Source organism: Geotrypetes seraphini, chromosome 5, assembly GCF_902459505.1.
Source record: "Geotrypetes seraphini chromosome 5, aGeoSer1.1, whole genome shotgun sequence".
Classification (NCBI taxonomy): domain Eukaryota; kingdom Metazoa; phylum Chordata; class Amphibia; order Gymnophiona; family Dermophiidae; genus Geotrypetes; species Geotrypetes seraphini.
This window is the reverse complement of record NC_047088.1, coordinates 113,488,015-113,511,154: the sequence shown is the minus strand read 5'-3', so window position 1 is coordinate 113,511,154 and position 23,140 is coordinate 113,488,015. Positions and strand designations below refer to the sequence as shown.

Below are 23,140 nucleotides of genomic sequence, written 5' to 3'. Positions count from 1 at the left end.
TGTGATTGAGCAAATTCCTTCAAATTTCCAGGGTGATCGGAGTGCTAGGATCCAACAGAGAACAATTTTGGATATTTGAGCTGCAGGCTGTGAAACCTCTAGGGCTCAATGACATGATAGAATTGAACTCTATTATTTAACTGCACAGTTTTTTTTCATTTTGTGATTACGTCTGTGTTTATGCACTTGGGGGGGGGGCAGTGTTTCGCCTCCTCTCCAGGCCCTGTTAGGGTATACACCTGTGAATGCTGTTGTAAGCTCTAATGTGATTATGCTGCTAATTGCCTGAGAATTTAAAGCTGTTGCTGTGTCTCTGGTTCCTCCCCCTTTTTCCCTTGCCTGCCTGGAATCACTCTGACCTACAGTCATGTTGGCCTGTTCGGTTCCTGAGGAAGGGGCTATTGTCCTGAAACCCTGCTGGATTGAGCCGTGTTGAAAGAGGACTGCACCTTAACTTTGGTCTTTGACCCCAAAAAAGCTGGACTCTCCTTGCTACTATTTGACTACAGCACCTTTATTTAGCTAAGTAACTGGAGGTACAAGTGACTAATTTTTTCATTCTCTGTTCAGGTCAGTGGGTTAGGCATTTGGGGCATTGCAGGACAGTAAACATTTTGTCTTCCACTTTTACATATATTTATTTATTGCACATTGTTTGTACTTGACTTGCACTTTAAAGCACACAGGAGCACCCAGATGATGGTGTGCGGCTGGCAGTGAGTGGTAATCTCTGCTCAGTGTTTGCTGGCTTTGCTATTCTAAGCACCTGAGCTGCTCTTTGAGTCGCTCTTTAAAGCTTTCAAACTCACGCTGAAGATGCTCCTTATCTTAAAAATTTAGATTTGAGGTTTATATATTTTTGGTGGAGTCTAGGGAGTTAACTTTCCTGCAATACCCTAGGACACGCCCAACTTATATTTTCGTGTCTTTCAAGGATATTTTGTCTTGGGGTTTTTGCTATTCTAGACAAGCAGCACATACAAAAGCAGGTACAGGAAGCGAGGGTGGGCTGACTGCGCCAGCCTGCAACACAGAGGAACCAAAGGCAGAGTCCTCTCGTGTCGCAACGTCCACCCTGTAAAACTTTGCAAAAGCGTGTAGCGTGGACTAAGTCGCCACTCTACAAATTTCCACTGGAGAGACTGTTCTAGTTGTAGCCCTTAATGAAGCTACACTTTTGGTCGAATGTACCTTAACAGAAACAGGGAACTGTTTCCCACAGAGAATACAGGCTGATGAAATGGCCTTATGGATCCATCTTGAGATCGTGGCCTTGGAAGCAGGTATGCCTTGCTTAGATACACAAGTCAACACAAACAGATGGTCAGAGAGCCTAAACTTATTGGTGACCTCTAGATAGCTAAGAAGCACCCTTCTCATGTATAACTTGAGCAAAATGCAGTCCTTTTTTCTTGAACCTGTAGGTTGGAACCAAGGCAAGTGGATCTCCTAATTAACATGAAATGCTGGCAGAAAAGGGAGATTCCAGTCTCCAAAAATTCTGAGGAAAGGCTCTCAACAAGAAAGAGCTTGGAGCTCAGAAATCTGCTGCGCTGATGTTACTGCTACCAGAAAATTGTGTTAAGCATCAAGTACAAGAGGGACACTTCATCCAAAGGCTTGAACGAAGCTTTAGTGAGGCCCTTGAGAACCACGCTGAGGTCCCACGAAGTGAACAGTGGCTTGATCAGTGGTCTAATGCAGAGAGCACCCTTCAGAAATCTGATGACATCTGGATGAGACACTTGTGGAGGTCTACAGTCAAGGTCTGCTTGGAGAAAGGCCAACACCACCGAAACTGGAGCTGAAAACGGTCTACATGTTCTTGGGCGCACCAATGCTGTAAAGTCTTCCACGCCTTAGCGTAGGTAGAAATTGTAGTCGACATCTTAGACTTGAGAAGGGTGGCAATCACCACGTCTGAATATCCTGTACACTCTAACATTTCGCATTCCAATAGCCATGCCAGAAGAGCAAACTGGACCCTGTGAAAGCAGGTCCAGATGCACCTGCAACCTGAGACTGTGGACTGTCTGGGGCCACCAGAATGACTCCTCCCTGATGAGTCACAATCTATCGAATGACTCGGCCTATCATGGACCAGGGAGGAAAATCATACAACAGGACTCCCTGAGGCACGGCTGGACTAGAGCATCTAGACCGTTGCTTCTGGGCTCGAATCTCCGACTGAAAAATTGGTCTGGCTTTTTGCTTTTCACCATCACCATGATGTCGAAATGGGGACAACCCCAGCACTAAGAAACGGCTTGAAATGATGCCAGAGACAGCTGAGAAAGTCTGCTTGAACACGGTCTACTCCCATGACATGTATGCCAATAGCGCCAGGAGAACGCTCCACCCAGTGAAAAGCATGTGGGCTTCCAGAAAAAGATTAACTCCTGGTGCCACCCTGGTGATTGACATAGAACACTGCTGTAGCACTGTCAGAGAAGATCCTGACTGCTTGACCCTCTAGAGTCTTCTGCTATTTCTTCAGAGCCAACCAAATGGCACACAGCTCTAGTCTGTTGATCAACCAAGTTTTCTGAGAGTGCGTCCAATGCCCCTGAAGCAGACGACAGTTGTAATAAGCTCCCCAGCCTAGTAGACTGGCATCTGTTACAATGACCACCCAGGAAGCAATCCGAAGAGGCATGCCCCCAAGAATAGAGTCACAAATCCATGCTGGCTTGAGTCTCCAGCGTCTAGGGTGGACACTTCTGTAATGCATCTGTCTGTAGAGACCAGTGAGAGAGCAACATGCACTGTCACCCAAAGCACCACATCTATTGTGGTTTCCACGGATCCCAGGACCTGAAGATATATGCCGATGGAACTTACTTGTTCACTAGACAAGAAATCTGAGAGCACAGCTTTTCTGCGCTCCTCTGGAAGATGGACACGGCTGGCAGCCATACTAAAGAATACTCCCAGATACTCCAGGGATTGAGTTGGCGTCAAAGTACTTCACCAGCAATTTACAATCCAACCTAGATCCTCTAGGACTCAGAAACACCTGATCCACAGTGCGCCAACCCTCGGACAATGAGGGTGCTCTGATCAGCCAGTCACTTGCAGTCCCATCTTGTGAAGGTGTGCTGCTACTACAACCATTATCACCTTGATGAGGATGCAAGGAGCTGTAGCCAGGCCAAAAGGTAGCACTGAAAACTGGTAAGATTTTCCAGGATGTGAAATCTGAGAAACTTTCTGTGGTCTGGATATATAGGGATATGCAAGTACATAAGAACATAAGCATTGCCTCTGCTGGGTCAGACCAGAGGTCCATCATGCCCAGTAATCCGCCCACGCGGCGGCCCATCAGGTCCAGGACCTGTATAGTATTTCTCTATCTATACCCTTCTATCCCTTATTCCTTCAGGAAATTATCCAATCCTTTCTTGAACCCCAATATTATGCTCTGTCCTATCACTCCCTCTGGAAGCGCATTCCAGGTGTCCACAACCCTTTGGGTAAAGAACTTCCTAGCATTGGTTCTGAATCTGAACCCTTTTAATTTTTCCGAATGCCCTCTCATAGGCCTCCATCAGACCCAGAGAGGCTAGAAACTCTGAGAAACTCGCTGCATTCATTTGAGAAAGGTGCAGAATAGGTCTCCAATAGTTGGAGCCGTTCTTTGGCATGAGAAAATATATGGAGTATCTCCCTGAGCCCGAGTGTTTGGGTAGCACAAGATTTATGGAATAAATATCAAGCAACTTTCTTACAGTGGCTTGCATGGTGAATGCCTTTTGTGGATGCTCTGTGACAGTCCACAAACCAATCTGTTAGAGGCCGGGCAAATTCCAGCTTGTAGCCGGCCCAAATGATGTCCAGAACCCAATAGTCAGATGAAATCTGAACCCTTGCCTGCAGAAATGCCGAGTCTGCCCCTATATGAAGATGGACCACCCTCGACCTGGTGGCATTGAGATTTCTTGGTGGATGAAGCCGCATGGATGTAGGAGGCATGGCTATGCCTGGATCCTGAAAACCTCAGCCTATAGCGCTGGGAGAATCTCTGCAATATGAAACTGGAATATTGGCAAGAGCACCTGCAGCCAAGAAAATCAGAGCACTCTGAGCCTCTAAAGATTCTGGGTCTATCAGGCAGATCTTAGGGTGATGGGCTACCACGCAGTTTAAGAGATCATCCAAGCCTTTAACAAATAACAGCTGCCCCTTACCAGAGGATCAGCTACATAATCCATACAACATAAAAGAAGCTGAGGGGAAGGTTCATCTCCCTCACTCTCCAAAGTGAAGTCTGGACAGACAAGTGTTTGTGACAAAGGATGCTGCCGAGGCAGCTTTGCCTCCTAAAGCCACTGCCTCGAAAAGTCTCCTGAGAACTACATCCACTCAGCAGTCCTGCATATCCTTGAGCACCACACCACCACTAAAAAGTTACTGACACTCCTGTGCCATAGGATACATCTGTGACATTGCTCTCGTTACTTTGAGAGACCCTTCCAGAGAATCCCATTACTTAGAGTAAGTTATTAATATCTGGATGCCAGGAAAACGCCAAGAACTGAACTCTAACTCTGCACATAAGGGAGAAGGAGGTAGAAGAGCTTGCTGAGTGTCTAAATTAAACTCATGCAGAGACTCCGAAATAAGATCTGGCAAGGCAGCAGACTTAAATAAATGCAGAACTGTGGATCGTCCCCAGTTTCTAAAGCCAAATTAAGGTCTAAGATGCCAACATACGTTCCCAGGTCCCCTGCCACAGGAGGAACAGTAAGAATATACTCTCCATCAGTAACCTCTGCATATAAATCTCCCAAGAACTGAGCAGCAGCAGACTGTGAAGTAGGCGTGCCCTGGAAGGCTATGCCCTGATTAGGCATGACAAGTGTGCAGCAGAACTGCGCAGGCAGAGCACAGATCCCTCGAAAGGCTATCCACAATAAATTAATAAATTCAAAGAAGAAAGCCATACCAGGGAGTGAGGAGTCACCCTAAGATGACACTTCTTTTCACTGCTTGGACTGCAGGGCTTCTGCGCCCTTTTCATGCACAACGGTTACTATATCCAGGCCCTGAAAATAGAAAAAGCTGCTCTAGCGGCCTGTTGCCCTTTTGTCGGCTGAGCATGCTCAGGAGAGGTTAAGTTGGCTGCTCCTGCCTCTCCAGTCTGTGCAGTGTGGTACATGGTGCAAGGAATCTCCTGAGGCGAAGAATTTGTGCAATCCTGGCATGAATTTGGGGTAGCAAAGCCCAATGGCTTCATGCCAACCAGTTTTGAGGCAAAAAATTAAGTTTTGGAAGTGCAGGGAACTTTTGAAAAAAGATTGCTAAAAATCCAAGATGGCCACCAGCAAGATTTTCACAACTAAAAATGTTAAAATAACTAACTTCTCAAAGTCAAAAAACAGTGAATTTAGGATTTTTTACAGAGGGGAACATGTACAAACTCTTAAAAATTTTCAGACCCTACCCACACTCACCTCACAGGTTGTAACAGCCTTTACTTACTGAACATAAGAACATAAGAACATAAGAAGCGCCATCTCCGGATCAGACCTTCGGTCCATCAAGTCCGGCGATCCGCACACGCGGAGGCCCTGCTAGGTATTCACCTGGCTTATTTTATAGCCAACCATATCTTTATATGCCTATCTCAAGGAGATATGCATCTAGTTTGCTTTTGAAACCTAGGACTGTCGATTCCGCAATAATCTCCCCTGGGAGAGTATTCCAGATGTCAACCACTCTCTGTGTGAAGCAGAACTTCCTGACATTGGTCCTGAACTTGCCCCCCCTTAGCTTCATTTCATGTCCTCTTGTCCGTGTCAAATTGGACATTGTAAATAATCTTCTCTGCTCTATTTTGTCAATTCCTTTCAGTATTTTGAAGGTCTCGATCATATCCCCACGCAGTCTCCTTTTCTCAAGGGAGAACAATCCCAGTGTTTTAAGTCGATCCTCATATTCCAGTTTCTCCATACCCTTCACTAGTTTAGTTGCTCGTCTCTGCACCCTCTCCAGCAGTTTTATATCCTTCTTTAGGTAGGGAGACCAATGTTGGACGCAGTATTCCAAGTGGGGTCTGACCATTGCCCTATAAAGCGGCATTATAACTTTCTCCGATCTACTCGAGATTCCTTTCTTTATCATGCCCAACATTCTATTTGCCTTATTTGCCGCTGCCACGCATTGTGCCGACGGCTTCAGGGTCCTATCTATCAGTACACCCAGATCTCTTTCTTGTTCACTTTTCCCCAGAGTTGCACCTGACATTCTGTACTCGTATTCCTTATTTTTACTGCCTAAATGCATTACCTTGCATTTCTCCACGTTGAACTTCATCTGCCATTTCTCCGCCCATTTTTCTAACCGACACAAATCGCTCTGGAGTTCCTCACTGTCCTCCTGCGATCTGATTGCCCGGCAGAGTTTTGTGTCGTCTGCAAACTTGATGATCTCACTGAATGTTCCGTTTTCCAGGTCATTGATATAAATATTAAAAAGGATCGGCCCAAGTACCGAGCCCTGGGGCACACCACTAGTCACTCTCTCCCAGTCGGAGAACTTCCCATTTATGCCCACTCTCTGCTTTCGGTTTTCCAGCCATTTGCCTATCCATCTTTGTATATCTCCCTCTATGCCATGGCTTTGTAGCTTCCTGAGAAGTCTTTCGTGTGGAACTTTGTCAAATGCTTTCTGGAAGTCCAAGTATATTATGTCCACCGGCTTTCCACTATCAATTTGCTCGTTCACGGTCTCAAAGAATTGGAGTAAATTCGTCAGACACGATTTCCCTTTCCTGAATCCATGTTGACTGGGTTTCATCAAGTCGTGTGTGTCCAAGTGCTGAACTATGCTATCCTTGATCAGTGATTCAATCATCTTGCCGGGGACAGACGTAAGACTCACAGGTCTATAGTTGCCCGGTTCTCCTCTCGATCCTTTTTTGAAAATTGGCGTGACATTCGCTTTCCTCCAGTCGTCTGGTATCTGACCAGTTCTGATTGACAGGTTTGCAAGTTTTTGCAATAACTCTCCAATTTCAATCTTCAATTCCTTCAAGACTCTCGGGTGAATTTCATCCGGTCCAGGTGATTTGTCACTTTTAAGTTTGTCGATCTGATAGTATATCTGGGCTAAGTCCACTTCAACTGTGGTGAGGCTGTCTTCTATTTCTCCTGCAAACACTTTCTCCGCTTCAGGTATTGTTGAGGTGTCCTCCTTCGTAAAAACGGACGCAAAGAATGAATTTAGTTTGTCTGCGATTTGTTTATCTTCCTTGATGTACCCTTTTCTTCCCTTGTCGTCCAGGGGTCCCACTGCCTCTTTTGCAGGTTTTTTCCCTTTCACGTATCTAAAGAAGGGCTTGAAGTTTTTGGCCTCCCGGGCTATTTTTTCCTCATAGTCCTGTTTTGCTTCCCTCACCGCCTTGTGACATTTCTTCTGTTCATCTTTATGTTTGTTCCAGGCTTCGGTTGTCTTCGTGCATTTCCATTTTTTGAAAGAGTCCTTCTTTACCTTTATGGCTTCCTTCACCTGTATGGTAAGCCATGCCGGTTCTCTTTTGCCTTTAGTTTTCCGATCTTTGGAAATCCTCGGAATGTAGAGATCTTGTGCTTCTGCAATAGTATTTTTCAATAGGCACCATGCCTGATCTACTGTTTCAAGTTTGTCCACCATCTTCTCGAGTCGTTTTGTTACCATGGCTCTCATGCAATCGTATTTACCCTTTTTAAAGTTTAAGGTGGTGGTTAAGGTTTTGACATGTTTCCCTTTCCCGATGTCAAGTTTAAAGTTGATTACATTGTGATCACTCGTTCCCAGTGGAACCATGACTTCTACTTCTGTTATCGGTCCAGTGAGACCATTTAGGACCAAGTCCAAGGTGGCGTCGCCTCTTGTCGGCTCTTTTACCATTTGCTCCAGGAAGCAATCCCCTAGCACCTCCAGGAACTTGGCCTCCTTGCCGCAGTTGGAGGCTCCTAGTTTCCAGTCTATTCCTGGGAAATTGAAGTCTCCCAATATAACTACATTGCCTGTCTTGCATACTTGTTTGATTTCCTCCATCATTTCTGAGTCAGTGACTTCCGCCTGTCCTGGGGGACGATAGTAAAGGCCAATTTTTATATCTGCGCCATTGCGACCAGGAATTTTGATCCAGAGGGACTCCAGCTTCTCTTTCCTGTCTGTTGTACTCATTCCAACAGAATCTATTTCTTCCTTAACATATAGGGCAATACCTCCACCTTTCTGCCCTTCTCGATCTCTTCTATATAGTTTGTATCCCTGTAGTACTGTGTCCCATTTGTTTTCTTCATTCCACCATGTTTCTGTTATGCCAATGATATCCATGTTCTCATGTCTTGCTATCGTCTCTAGTTCTCCCATTTTGTTTCCTAGACTTCTAGCATTTGTATACATACATCTAAGTTCCCTTCGTGTTACCTTTTTGGACCTTCTACTCTTGGCTGTCCTTACAGTTTCATTTACGGTATCCTTTACTGCTCCCGTGTTATCTCCCATGTTTGCTGTGTGGTCATTCCCTCCTGTGTCTGAGTTGTCCTTTCCTGCTTGTTCTCCTTTGTTGGCTGTGAGGTCGACCTCTCTTGTGTATGAGTAGTGGTCCTTTGTTCCTACGTCGGGGCATCCTGTTGTCCGTGCCATCGACCGGTTGTCGACTGTCGGCTTTCCCCTGTCCTTCAGTTTAAAGCCTTCTCTATTGCTTTCTTCATGTTGCCTGCCAAAACTCTTGCTCCTTCCTTGTTGAGGTGTAGTCCATCCCTTCTGTAGTACTTGCTTTTTCCCCAGAACGCCGTCCAGTTGCGCACGAAGTCGAAGCCTTCGTCTTCGCACCATCGTCTCATCCAGGCGTTGATCACTTGCAATTCCCCTTGTCTCTTTCCATCTGCTCTTGGTACAGGGAGGATTTCAGAGAAGGCCACCTTCACCTCCCTGATCTTCAATTGTCTTCCGAGTGAGCGGAGCTGGCCCTTCATCTCTTCCCTGTCATACTTCCGCCCGCTCACATCATTTGTTCCCACGTGGATAAGCACAGCGGTGTCCACTCCCCGTGCGCCATCTATGATCCTGGAGATCCTGCTGGTCACATCCTTTACTCTTGCTCCAGGCAGACAGGTGACGACTCTGTCCTCTCTTCCTCCTGCGGTGTGGCTGTCCACGTGTCGTATAATGGAGTCGCCTACGATGATCCCCATCTTCTTTATTCGGGAGTTCCTTGGGGGGCGTAGGTCCACGTCCTTGGAGTAGGGCCAGTCATCTTCCTCCAATGATACTCTTGAAATTGTTTCCTGTTCTTTGGGTGGGGGGACATCTTCCTGTGCTCTCACTATTCCTCCTGTTGTGCGGTTGTCTCCTATCTCGTCTTCGTTTTCTTCTGTGTTTGCATGGATGTCTTCTCTCCTCACATGTGTTTCCTGAGTACAGTTTTCCAGCCCTGGGATCTCTACGTGGTGCTGATGGGCTTCCTCTATGAACGTTTCTAGATCCTTGACCTCGTCGTTTGGGCTGTACTCCACTAGAATCTTCCCTTGTGCTCGGATTCTGTCTTCGAGTTCCATCACTGTTCCCTCCAATAGTCTTACCTGACATTTCAAGCTATCCATCTCCATGCATCGATCGCAAATGTATGCCTGGATCCCCGAAGGGAGGTAGTCATACATATTGCAGTCGATGCAGAAGACAGGAAAGCTCATCTTCTGACTTCCTTGGGCTTCCATTTCGTGCTTCACTCGTGGGTTGTCTGAGTGATTTGTTGTGACCTACTGCTGCTCTTTTTCCTACTGATCCTACCTCCCCCTTACCTTCTGACTTCCTGACTGCAAGCTTCCTATTTGAGTGAGTCTGTTTGTGTTACAGTGCCTGTGCCTTTGTGTGCTTGTGTCCCTTGCCTGCTGCTTCCTTGTGTTGCTTGCCTTGTTGTCTCTCTCGTGTGTGCTGTCTCTGCTCTACCTCACCTTGATTGTATGTGCGGGTTGGTTTCTTTTGTGTCTGTCTCTTCCTTACCTTCTGTGGTTGTCGGTTCCTTACCGGTCTGTTCTCCTCTGGTGTTCTTGAGAGTAGCGCTCGTCCCTTGCAAGGCCCTTCGCAAAGGCGCTCTCGCTAAGGCGAGCGCCTTTACCGCACGCCTTCGCCGCGCGCCGAACGGCTGGGCGCCGTTGGCTCCTCCCCTTTTCAAGGGGGAGTCCGGCGCTGCCTGTGACGCTTGGGGGGGGCGGAGCGAACTCTCGCCGCTACCCCGAGCCTACTGTCTTCCTCCTCCTGCTTGCTTCGGTGCCCGGCACCAACGCTGCCTGTCTCCTCTGCTTCCTGCTTCCCTTCTCTCCTCTCTCTTCGGTCCCGCGTGTGCCGCGCTGGCTCCTCCCCCTTTTCAAGGGGGAGTCCGGCGCTGCCTGTGACGCTTGGGGGGGGCGGAGCGAACTCTCGCCGCTACCCCGAGCCTACTGTCTTCCTCCTCCTGCTTGCTTCGGTGCCCGGCACCAACGCTGCCTGTCTCCTCTGCTTCCTGCTTCCCTTCTCTCCTCTCTCTTCGGTCCCGCGTGTGCCGCGCTGGCTCCTCCCCCTTTTCAAGGGGGAGTCCGGCGCTGCCTGTGACGCTTGGGGGGGGCGGAGCGAACTCTCGCCGCTACCCCGAGCCTACTGTCTTCCTCCTCCTGCTTGCTTCGGTGCCCGGCACCAACGCTGCCTGTCTCCTCTGCTTCCTGCTTCCCTTCTCTCCTCTCTCTTCGGTCCCGCGTGTGCCGCGCTGGCTCCTCCCCCTTTTCAAGGGGGAGTCCGGCGCTGCCTGTGACGCTTGGGGGGGGCGGAGCGAACTCTCGCCGCTACCCCGAGCCTACTGTCTTCCTCCTCCTGCTTGCTTCGGTGCCCGGCACCAACGCTGCCTGTCTCCTCTGCTTCCTGCTTCCCTTCTCTCCTCTCTCTTCGGTCCCGCGTGTGCCGCGCTGGCTCCTCCCCCTTTTCAAGGGGGAGTCCGGCGCTGCCTGTGACGCTTGGGGGGGGCGGAGCGAACTCTCGCCGCTACCCCGAGCCTACTGTCTTCCTCCTCCTGCTTGCTTCGGTGCCCGGCACCAACGCTGCCTGTCTCCTCTGCTTCCTGCTTCCCTATGCTGGCAATGTGCTACAGCCTGCCTTAGCTCTGTTCAGTAGCTGGAATAAGAAGAAACCACTGCCTTATGCTGTGTCCATTTCTTTAATGTTTATCTTCAGGCTGCTAGCCAGACATGGCGTCTGACCATACCTCCACCCCCATGGACTGACGGATGTGCTATAAAAAGGGGGAGGCATAAAAATGCAGCCGGCACCCTATGAGAAACCACTGAGCACCTTACAGCCTGAACTCAAATGCCTGCTAAACAGTAGGTGAGGGAGGAAGCAGGAACGGCCCCTAGTTCCAAAAATACATGTGCAGGCTGGCTAACAGGTACCAGCAGGGATCCGCTTGTCAGCTGCAGACCGCAGTCTGCTTTTTCACTATGCAGGCAGAGCAATACTAAAACTGGAAAGCTAAACACTGAATATAACTGAGGCATCTATACACCGAATATAATTAAAAAAAAAAAATACTGAACAGAAAACACTTTTCAGGCTCGTGTGCAGAAGGGAAAAACTGCAGGTGGCAGTAGAGCTCTCAGTGACGTAGGAGGATCACAGAAAAAATCCAGAGTGAATTCTCTCTGCATATGATCACAGCCTTGAGGAGATAACCTGCTTGTCCAGAATGACACACCAATTGCACTGAAAATGATTTTTATCAGTGTAAAGAGTTTTTACATACACTTTTTCAATCTTCTTATCATATCAATCTGTGTGGTTCACTTACATATACATTATGGACCTGATATTCACTAAAAGCTGAATTTCTCAATTCATGCTTTCAAGATAGGTCACAAATTTAGGTGCCTATTTTTCAGCCAAACTTAGTAGCCACAGTTTTTAGCTGAAAATTCATCTTTATCTAGGCGCTTAAAAATTAAGCATATAAATTTAGGCCTGTCATTCATTTGCTCAGATTTATAAGCCCAACGCAAAAATAGTGCTAAGGATCTAACTTTCTCTATTCTAAATCTGCCCTAGTTTCCATCCACTTATCGCCTAAATTTACAAGCATAAATTTAGCTTGATCAGATTGCATTTTCCAACAGGTTTACTGTATTTAGGAACATAATTGAGTTATGTAGACAATTCAGTAATACATTATCTCCATTTCCAGATGCTTATCACTCTTTTCAGGCAAGCCAATAATGTCAAGATTCTTTACTCCTTAGGGGGGAGAGTATGGCACAGTGGTTAAAGCTAAAGCCTCAGCACCCTGAGGTTATGGGTTCAAAACCACACTGCTCCTTGTGACCCTGGGCAAGTCACTTAATCCCCCCATTGCCCCAGGTAGATTGAGAGCTCACCAAGGCAAGCAGGCAAAAATGCTTGGGTACCTGAATAAATTCATGTAAACCATTTTGAGCTCCCCTGGGAGAATGATATAGAAAATTTAATTAAAAAATATAGTTTTTCAGTTACCTGGATTTCCAAGTCTTTTTTGACCTTGTGCTTAAAATCTGTTCCCCCCCTCAATTTATAAATGACTTGCTTTCCAACTACATAATCTTAATGTAAGCTATCAGAAATATGTATTAAATAGAATGAAGAACCTTATCGCTTATGTTATGATATAGTAATGGTCAAAATAAGGATCATGGATTAAGCATGCATGCCAGAAGTAGCTTCTTGGCTTAATTTCTGGGAGAATGATCTGGGGCACAGTTCTGGTCACTTCTCTTCAGAACCCAGAGGAGCACAGTGCGCAGCGGCCGCTAAGAGAGTGAATAGAATGCTGGGTATAATCAAGAAGGGTATTACAACCAGAACAAAAGAAGTTATCCTGCCGTTGTATCGGGCGATGGTGCGTCCGCATCTGGAGTACTGTGTCCAATACTGGTCGCCGTACCTTAAGAAGGATATGGCGATACTCGAGAGGGTTCAGAGGAGAGCGACACATTTGATAAAGGGTATGGAAAACCTTTCATACACTGAGAGATTGGAGAAACTGGGGCTCTTTTACCTGGAGAAGAGGAGAATTAGAGGGGATACGATAGAGACTTACAAGATCATGAAGGGCATAGAGAAAGTGGAGAGGGACAGATTCTTCAAATTTTCAAAAACTACAAGAATGAGAGGGCATTCGGAAAAGCTGAAAGGGGACAGATTCAAAACCAATGCTAGGAAGTTTTTCTTCACCCAGCGGGTGGTGGACATCTGGAATGAGCTTCCAGAAGGCATGATAGGACAGAGTATGGTATTAGGGTTTAAGAAGGAATTGGATAATTTTCTGTAGGAAAAGGGGATAGAGGGGTATAGATAGAGGACTACTACACAGGTCCTGGACCTGTTGGGCCGCCGCGCAAGCGTACTGCTGGGCACGATGGATCTCTGGTCTGACCCAGCAGAGGCACTTCTTATGTTCTTATGTACTCCAGCTCATTCCTTCCAGGAAATCTGCAGGGAAGATGAGTAAAGGGGTTAAGCCTGGAGTGGAGCACAGCATAATCACTTTGATCCCTATTCCAGCTGCTCTTTTCCTGTTGCTCCTGTTCAGCTTGCCCCCTTCCCCGACTCCACTGCTCCACTTACATTTTACCTAAGAATTAAGCCTTTGATGGTTACATCAATAGAAAAGGCAGAGGAAACAATTGGAAGAAGCAGGGTATGATAGAAAAGTGGAGAGAGGATTGAAAGGTCAAACCCTGGAAATATACAAACAAATTTGAAGTAGAGAGAATAATTCTTACAGGTCTACCAGGAAATCCAATTTCTCCTTTCTGTCCTCGCTGTCCAGGTGGAGCCTAAAATAGAACATAAGCATAAATTAATGCCACTGTACTGCCATACGCCAGAATATCTGCATGGTAGCACTCTAGGATATTTTCCTTCAATGTCATTGTCAGGAAGGGTTTCTTTAATCTGTGCTATTGAGCTAAGGAGAGATAGAGCCCCCCTCAGTCTATATACTGTTGTATTACGCAAGGAGTGAAAGATTATCCCTCATCCTATGCGCTATAGCCTTGGTCTTTACACCTAGTCCTCCACTGCTGCCAACAGGGGCCAATCACACCAGCAATAGAGGCTAGCTCAGCATCTAAAAATTCAGAGGTTCAGAACATAAAATCTGAGGGGGGCAGGGGGTAGTTGGTAATAATAATTACATCCCATAAAATCAAACCATTTACATAACTTACCTCTGGTCCTGCCATGCCTTGCTCACCCTATAAACAACAGAAAAAAACAAAAACAGTTTTATATTAATCGCTCAATATATAAAACAGTAGACAATGGCAGAAAGAAACCAATTGACATTTAATCTGCCCAATTTTTCCTATCCACAATGATAAGACTATATGCTCCTCCTCTCAGCCATAAAATATCAACATTTCCAAGGTATAACTTCTTAACCAAGGCAGTTTTTATTGTTATCTTTCTCTGTATCCCACCATCTAGTTGCATGACCTTATCATCTCTTGTGACTATAAGCTTTGAAATAGTCCACAATGTCAAATCATTCAGCCTCCTATCTCTATGGCTTTTTTTTTTTTTTTTTTTTTTAATGCAACTTGGTCTTATTTTCAAACTTTATAACTGTTCTTTCCGTGAATATGTTGAATGGAAAATTGCATAAAGCCACTAAACAGACATTTATATAATATATCCCTTTCCAGAGACTTCAATTAGGCAGGTATATGGAGAAAAGACCTCAGTGTTCCAAGAGAAAAACTCAGGGAACTTCTGTGGCAATTATAAAATTGTCACAGGAAACACATCCTTGGTCTAAAGAAAAACTCCGTTCTAAATTATTCTTACAAAAAAACATATTTCCAACAATTTTTTACATCAAGACCCCACACTTATCTTTAAAGGTATCTTTTTGTCCTCTGGTGTGGGCAAGATCACTGCAGCGCATTAAACAAATTCACTTGGTGCTGTTTCAGTTAATCGATATAGCACTGGAGATTGTCAAGAAATTCCGAACAGGCCCTGTTTCGCGACCATGCTGCGTCAGGGGAATTTAGTTAAAGAAATGAGCCACTGCTTCAAAAATCTTCAAAGACATTCAGCTTGGGTGGAACTATTGAATGGAAAATTGCAACATACATTGGAAACTACATAAAGCAGCAAAAAAGAACCCATGATAACCATCTATTTCTGGTCTTCCGATGCCTTTGGGACCGATACAATAAAGTATGCTGGTAGGCCTTGCACATAAAGATTAACACTGCTATTATTCATAATTTTGTGTGCTCTTATGGGTTTCCTATGTTAAAACAGGTAGAAATCAGTGCACAGTTTATTTTAAATTCCATGGTAATAAAGGTATTAGCTATTCAACACAGATTTAGAGACCTGGAGGCTGAACTGAGGCAGGTATGCAAAAGCGGAAGTGTGGTGGTGATGGGGGACTTCAACTACCCCAGGATAGACTGGAATATTGGGCACTCAAACTGCACGAGGGAGACCAAATTCCTGGAGGTCACGAGGGACTGTTTCATGGAACAGCTGGTCACGGCTCCAACACGGGGAGATGCCACTCTTGACCTAATCTTCAACGGACTAGGGGGACCCGCAAAGGAGGTGGCGGTATTAGCCCCCCTAGGAAACAGCGATCACAACACGATCCAGTGCAGGCTAGAAATTGGAACATCAAAGGTGAAAAGAACCACAACGACGGCACTCAACTTCAAAAAAGGGAATTATGATGCCATGAGGAAAATGGTGGGAAAGAAACTCAACGGCAATGTAAGGAAACTGCAGTCCGTAGAAAAAGCCTGGAACCTACTCAAGGACACTGTGCACGAAGCACAAAACCTGTGCGTCCCCAAGTTCAGGAAAGGGTGCAAAAAAAATAGAACTAAAAACCCAGTGTGGATAACAAATGCAGTGAAGAAGGCGATAAGTGACAAGAAAACATCGTTCAACAAATGGAAAAGAGACGGAACAAAGGAAAACCAAAAGGAGCACAAAGAACACCAAAGGGAGTGTCACCGAGTGGTTAGAAAAGCAAAAAGAGAATACGAAGAGAGACTGGCGGGGGAAGCAAAAAACTTCAAATCATTCTTCAGGTACGTTAAGGGGAAGCAACCGGCAAGGGAGGAAGTGGGACCCTTAGATGATGGAGACAGAAAGGGAGTGGTAAAAGATGAAAAAGAGATAGCGGACAAGTTAAATGAGTTCTTCACGTCAGTCTTCACGAGAGAAGACACAACCAACCTGAGGAGATCGTAAATGGAGACCAATATGTTAAGCTGGTCAAATTAGAGGTAAGCCAAGAGGATGTCCTCAGGCAGATAGACAGGCTAAAGAGTGACAAATCGCCGGGTCCAGATGGCATTCATCCAAGGGTACTCAAGGAACTAAGGAACGAAATAGCAGAGCCACTTCGACAAATATGCAACCTATCCTTAAAAACTGGAGAGATCCCGGAGGACTGGAAAATAGCAAATGTCACGCCCATCTTCAAGAAGGATTCAAGGGGTGACCCAGGAAACTACAGGCCGGTGAGCTTGACCTCGGTCCCGGGAAAGATGATGGAAACGCTGGTTAAGGATAACATCTGTGAACACATTGAAAACAATGGGCAGCTAGAGTCGAGTCAGCATGGCTTATGTAAGGCTAGGTCATGCCTTACAAACTTATTGTACTTCTTTGAGGGGGTAAACAGCCAGATAGATAAAGGGGAATCTATAGACATCATTTACCTAGACTTCCAGAAAGCCTTCGACAAGGTACCACACGAAAGACTGCTTAAGAAGATATGGAACCACGGGGTGCAAGGGGAGGTCCACCGATGGATCAAAAACTGGCTGGCAGACAGGAAGCAGAGGGTTGGAATAAAGGGACATTACTCAGACTGGAAATGGGTCACAAGCGGAGTACCGCAGGGGTCAGTGCTGGGACCGCTCCTGTTCAATATCTACATAAACGACCTAGAGGCGGGAACAAAATGTGAGGTCATTAAATTTGCGGATGACACCAAACTATACAGCAGGGTTAATACCATGGAAGACTGCGAAGATCTCCAAAAGGATCTAACGACACTGGAAGAGTGGGCCAAAAAGTGGAAAATGAGCTTCAACATAGGGAAATGCAAGGTCATGCATGTGGGGAAAAAGAACCCGATGTTCAGCTACAAGATGGGGGGAGCACTACTAGGGGTAAGTAACCTGGAAAGAGACTTGGGAGTGATGGTAGACACAACACTGAAGGCGTCGGCGCAGTGCGCCACAGCCTCAAGGAAAGCAAACAAAATGTTGGGTATCATTAAAAAGGGTATCACGACCAGGTCGAAGGAAGTCATCCTGCCACTATATCGTGCAATGGTGCGGCCGCATCTGGAATACTGTGTCCAGTACTGGTCGCCGTACCTCAAGAAGGACATGGCAGTACTTGAGGGAGTCCAGAGAAGAGCAACAAAGCTGATAAAGGGTATGGAAAATCTCTCATATACTGACAGATTGAAACAGTTAGGACTGTTCTCCCTGGAGAAGCGGAGACTTAGGGGAGACATGATAGAAACCTTCAAGATCCTGAAAGGCACAGAGAAAGTAGACAGGGACAGATTTTTCAAACTAAGGGGAACCACAAGTACAAGGGGGCACTCAGAGAAATTGAAAGGGGACAGGTTTAGAACAAACGCTAGGAAGTTCTTTTTCACCCAGAGGGTGGTGGATACGTGGAATGTGCTTCCAGAGGCCGTGGTAGACAGGAGCACTGTACAGGGCTTCAAAGAAGGTTTGGATAGGTTCCTAGAGGACAAAGGGATTGAGGGGTATAGATAGGTGTAGATATGGGTTGTAGGGATTGGAGTAGAGGTATGGGTGTAGATAGGTGTAGATATGGGTTGTAGGGATAGGAGTAGAGGTAAGTTACAGGAATAGGAGTAGAGATAGGTTATAGAGCTAGTCAGGGACCACTGCTCAGGCAGTGGGCCTGATGGGCCGCCGCGCGAGCGGACCGCTGGGCGAGATGGACCTCTGGTCTGCCTCAGCGGGGCAACTTCTTATGTTCTTATGTTCTTAAGTGTGCATAAGACCCAAAGGCTGAGCACAAGATTCCCTAATGTTGAGGCTTTAACACAAAGTCTGAGGACTCAAAGGTTAAGTTGCTGTGGTCAGTATTGGTGAGGGTTTACAGTATGTACCTGCTTCTTTTCTTTATTGTGTGTATACAAAACCCACAGCCTTTTCTGCCTTCCCTAATGGGTTAGTTCAAAACTAAAAAGGACAGATCAGGAGCTGAGAGGAGCTGTTCTGGGATCAAAAGTATAGTTCTGTACTGTTGACAAATGTAACACAATATTGTTGTGATGTGAAATTTTTATTAGCACTCAAAGAGTTACACATACATACATTAGTGCTATAGGATGCTATTCTGTGCATTAAGTATCTGTACTGCAAAAACTGTAAAGCCATGAGACAGAATTCCAGCACGCACACAGAAATATGAGCATACAACTCTGGGTGCCAATACCATTTTTTGATATATCTATATCAACGAGAGCTGATTACAGCGGATCAATGACGATTCTAGTGCAAGCGATGGTAAAAGACCGGCTTGATGCACTTCCAAAGATACAGCTCTATTAAAAAAATTCAATTATATAAAAAAATCTACTGTCTCACTATAAAAATTCTTTTTGAGTATAAAAAGTGAATAGGTTACAAGGTTGCACAATGTGGATGCCTTAAATAAAATTTTCTGAGCACAAAATATAGCTGCTGAGAGTGCAGATCGGTTTATGCATGTGTTTATCATTCTCTCTGAAAAAGAGATTATGACCCAGATTCACTAAAAGATAACGATTCAATCACTGTTGGCCGATTCCTGGCCAATTTTAAAACAGCGATTAATTCACTATCTTCTTTGCATGCAAATTATTTGCATGCAAACTCCCTGACTCAATTGCTCTGTAAGCGATTAAGTTGGTGAGAGCCCTGATAGTAGTGACAGAAGAAGCAGCCTCCTGTCACTGCTGTCAGGGCTCCTGTCAACCGCCCGCAACTTATGGCATCCCTCCTGCCATATGTTTAAGCCCGCACCGCATGGATCTTCATCAGCGGCTGCGGGACCGATGGCAGGAGGTACCAGGCATCCCTCCTGCCATATGATTAAGCGTGCACCAGTGCACTGCGTAGGTGTTTGTCAGGGTGGCAGAGAGGTATTCGGCATTTTAGACAAGTGAGTAGTGTCCCCATGGCCGCATGCCATCTGCAGAAGGAATCCAGTTCAGATTTTTATCTGTGCTTCTTCTGTACTCCACTGAGCTCCTTAGCTTCACCTACAGTTAGTTAGTACCCAAAGTACCAAGGGCCACCAAACCAACATGAAGTAGAGACACCCATAACAATCAAGGTCATAAATAACTCAAAGAAGTTCCAAAAACCAGACCTGCTCTCTTCTCTATTCTCCAGACACCTGAAGGGTTTCGGGCTAACTGAGCCCCTTGTACCAAATGTTTGGTTGGAAATTATAAACAGTATTACATCAGTAAAAATGATAACAATTTTTGCATTCATTTATAGTCTAAAGAGAAAAAGAAAAAAAAGCAGTTTAAAAAAAAACTTTTGCACTATGAATTATAGATTTTTAGATTAGCCCACAGAGTGTTTTAAAATGATGTGAGTGGGTAATATCTGCCAAGCACGTTGGTGCATTTGGTGGTGTTGAACCCTGGTGAACTCGGATAAAACCTTCCACACGAGTTCCCACTTACTGATGTAACACTGTTTATAATTTCCAACCAAACATTTGGTACAAGGGGCTCAGTTACCCCGAAACCCTTCAGGTGTCTGGAGAATAGAGAAGAGAGCAGGTCTAGTTTTTGGAGTTTCAAGTCATTTTGACCCCTCTCATTAGAGTAAGGCTCTTATTTCTAGTACTGCTCAAAGGAGTAACATGAGAATATCAGCTACAAACAGCTGGCAAAAACTTCAAGGGAGCTCAGAAACTACTCCTGCTGAAAAGAGGAACATACACCCCAGCCCCCAAGGGCTGACTGGCATCCAAGTTACAACTTGGAGATGCATGAAACAAACTGAGAAGTAGTCAGGCACAGAAATGACAGGGTGGGAGTCTAGAATAACTCACCTATCTACTGGAAAAGAGCTTACCAGGGTAAGTACTATGAAGAGAAACTTGCAAAAGAGGCAAAAACTCATAACAATTTTTTAAAGTACATCAGAAGTAGAAAACCAATGAGGGAGTGCTGAGTGCAGAAGACTCCCCAGTAGTGCTGCCTGATTTCCAATGGGAATCAATTCACCGATTCACGTAGGGTGAATCGATTCATTATTATTTTTTTTAAATCAGCCTGACCGATTTGGGGCCTAATGCTCCTCCCTATGTCTTCAGGTCTCCTAAAGCAGGAGCAGCAGCACTGCCTCTTGCTGGCCGTCCACTGCCACTCCTGCTTTAGGGGGCAAGGGAGGAGGGTCAGTCGGGAAGTGCTATGCTCCTGTCTTCATCCAACCTCTAGGTTTGGCTAAAAAGTGCATTAGCATCCTTTCAGTGATCTCAGTCACATTATACTTGAATCCACAAGAGATCCTAGAAGCCCAGCACCCCCAGGAATCTGAGCGTTACTATTCTTTCTTTCCTGCACATGAGTTGTCAGAGGATGGTGGAGGGAAACCTTTAGAACCCCTCTCCAAATCTCAGGGGCATGTGGATGTGACCTTATACAAGTAATATTCCTTCACTCCTTTTAAAACTTGCACCATTCCACTTTCACTTTGCGTATACTGCTATTGTCTTTTGGAATAAGACTAGAGCAAGATTAATCATGGCAAAAGGGAACCTAGAAGAGGCACTTAGGCCTGGTCATAGGAGTAGGGAAGGGCGGGGGCAATAATCTCTAGCTTTGCCACAGTTCTAAGGGGAGAGAGATGTATTATTTTCCATAATTTGGAAAACAAAAAAGAAGAAACAAAGCCTCGAGCTACTATACAAGAACAGCAATTTTTATCCAAAGGCAAAATTCTCATTAGTCATGAATGGGTAGTTTATCTATTGGCTCAACATTTGGCAACATCTTTTGTTTCATCACAACCATTGGTTCACATGGATCAAAATGTATCTTCAATGCACCACATTGTTTATTTGTTCTGTTTAGAAGCTCAGGTCTAAAAGTGTACTGGCCTGTAGATGAATTGTAACATGACATGTTTCTGAGGTGGAGCTCTTTTGTGTGTGTTTCAGATGAGCTGAGTCAGAAAGAATTTGTGAGGAAGAATTTACCAGATTGCTGAAGTGTTGCCATTTGTTGCCTTTGTATAATGAGATATCTAGATTTTAGCTGCACTGACTTTATCTATGAAATGTTAGCACTGCAAATCAGTAGCTAAACCAGAAGTCATTTTTTTTTTTTTGGGGGGGGGGGGGGGAGGGAGGGAGAGGGAGACAGCCCAAGTAGAACATCCTGCAGAGGATCGCCAGTGCTGTAATGATCCTAGCAGGCTGCTGTGATTTGAATAATGACCAGACAACAAAAGGCAGAAAAAATAATTTTATTTTCTGTTTTATGATTACAATGTGTCAGATTTGAAATGTGTATCCTGCCAGAGCTGGTGTTAGACCGCGAACGTGAGCTAGGATTTAACAGAGAGAGGAAAAGTCTTTTTTGTTTGTTTACACCACAGTGCCAGTGTGGGTAGGAGAGGGCAAAGGGGGTGAAGAGGCTATAAAATAAACCCACCAGGATGTTTGAAAAAAACACCCAATTGGGCAGGAAAATTGAATCAATAGGCTGAATCGAATCAAAATTTTTTTCCTGAATCGGGCAGCACTACTCCCCAGCCCAAAGGCTGGTGGCATCTGTCAGCACCACGACCCAGGCAGCCCTTTAAAAGGCTGGGGAGAAAGCAGAGAAGCTCCAGTGCTGAAGGGGGTGGGGCTTCCCGCCAAAGATTGACACCAATGTTCTGGTGCAGTGAGGGGGAACGAATTGGTCTCCCTTTCCCCTCACTGTGCTGAAGAAAGAACTTATGGACTTTAAAGGGCTGGAGAGGAAGCAAAGAAGTTCTGGTGCTGAAAGGGACGGAGCTTCCCTCCAATGATCGAAACCGATGTCCTGGTGCAGTGAGGGGGGACGAATTGGCTTCCCTTCCCCCTCACTGTGCTGAAGAAAGTGCTCGCGGACTGTTCTCTTTCTTCCCTTTTATCTTCCCCTGGCCATCCTCAAACGTTTCCATGGGTCACCGGTGGTGACAGGGAAGAACAAAGGCTGCTACAGGCTGGCCCTAAAAGCACTCCCTCTATCACATCCTGTCTCCTCCAATACAACTTTCTCTTGTTTGAGGACTACCAGAGGGAGGAGAAAGGGAAGAGAGACACCTGCTATACACTAGCTTGGGTGAATCTTTTCATAATAAATTCCAATAAATCAATACTGGACTGTGCTGTAGGATTGAGGGTGGGGTGTGGTGTTGGAGGAAGTAAAGAGGAAGATGCCATATCTGCAGGTGGGGAGAAGAGAAATGGAGGAGGTGGGAATGAAAAGAGATACTGGATCAGGAGGTAGAGTGGAAAAAAGAGAGATCAGATAAGGGGATGCAGAAGAGAGGGAGAGATGTGTTAAAGCCACAGAAGGAGGGGGGCATACTGACAAATAAATGCAGAATGGGGGTAGGGTGAATCAGAGGGAAAGAGGGCCCAGAAAGAGGGGAGAACAAAAAGAGTGGGAGAGATGCTAGACCTAAAGATGGAGGAAGGGATAGATAGAAATATGCTGGACTGTGGGGAGAGAGAGGGAAGGATGAAGTCCCTTGGATTGGAGGAGGGGGTGCAGATTAAAGAAAAGAGAGGGATATGCTGGACAAGAGGAGGGACAGGGAAAGAGGGCTAATACTCTACAAAGGGGAACGGATGGGGACCCAGAGGGAAGTAGCTGAACATAGAGAGGGCAGGGATGAGGGACAGATACACAGAAGGAAAGTGCTAGTCAGGACAGATAGAGATGCAGAGGGAATTATGGTGGCCAGGGAGAGAGAAGAAATGCCAAATGTACTAGAAACCCTCAAAAGACCATAAGATGTATATTATTGAGGTGGAGGACCAGAAGAGAAGAGGATCTTGGAAGGGGTGTTTAGCAACAGAGCAGATAATGACTGGG

The 23,140-nt window shown here is 45.7% G+C and overlaps 1 protein-coding gene across 1 annotated transcript in view; it reads right to left on the bottom strand.

Annotated features, from left to right (window-relative positions):
- COL18A1 (collagen type XVIII alpha 1 chain) overlaps positions 1–23,140 on the bottom strand; it is a 585,697-nt gene that overhangs the window by 117,342 nt on the left and 445,215 nt on the right. Inside the window, exons 19-20 of the mRNA XM_033945055.1 lie at positions 14,220–14,246; positions 13,773–13,826 (exon numbers count right to left, since the gene is read on the bottom strand). Coding sequence (XP_033800946.1) covers positions 13,773–13,826; positions 14,220–14,246 — 81 coding nt within the window. The remainder of the gene's footprint in view (positions 1–13,772; positions 13,827–14,219; positions 14,247–23,140) is intronic.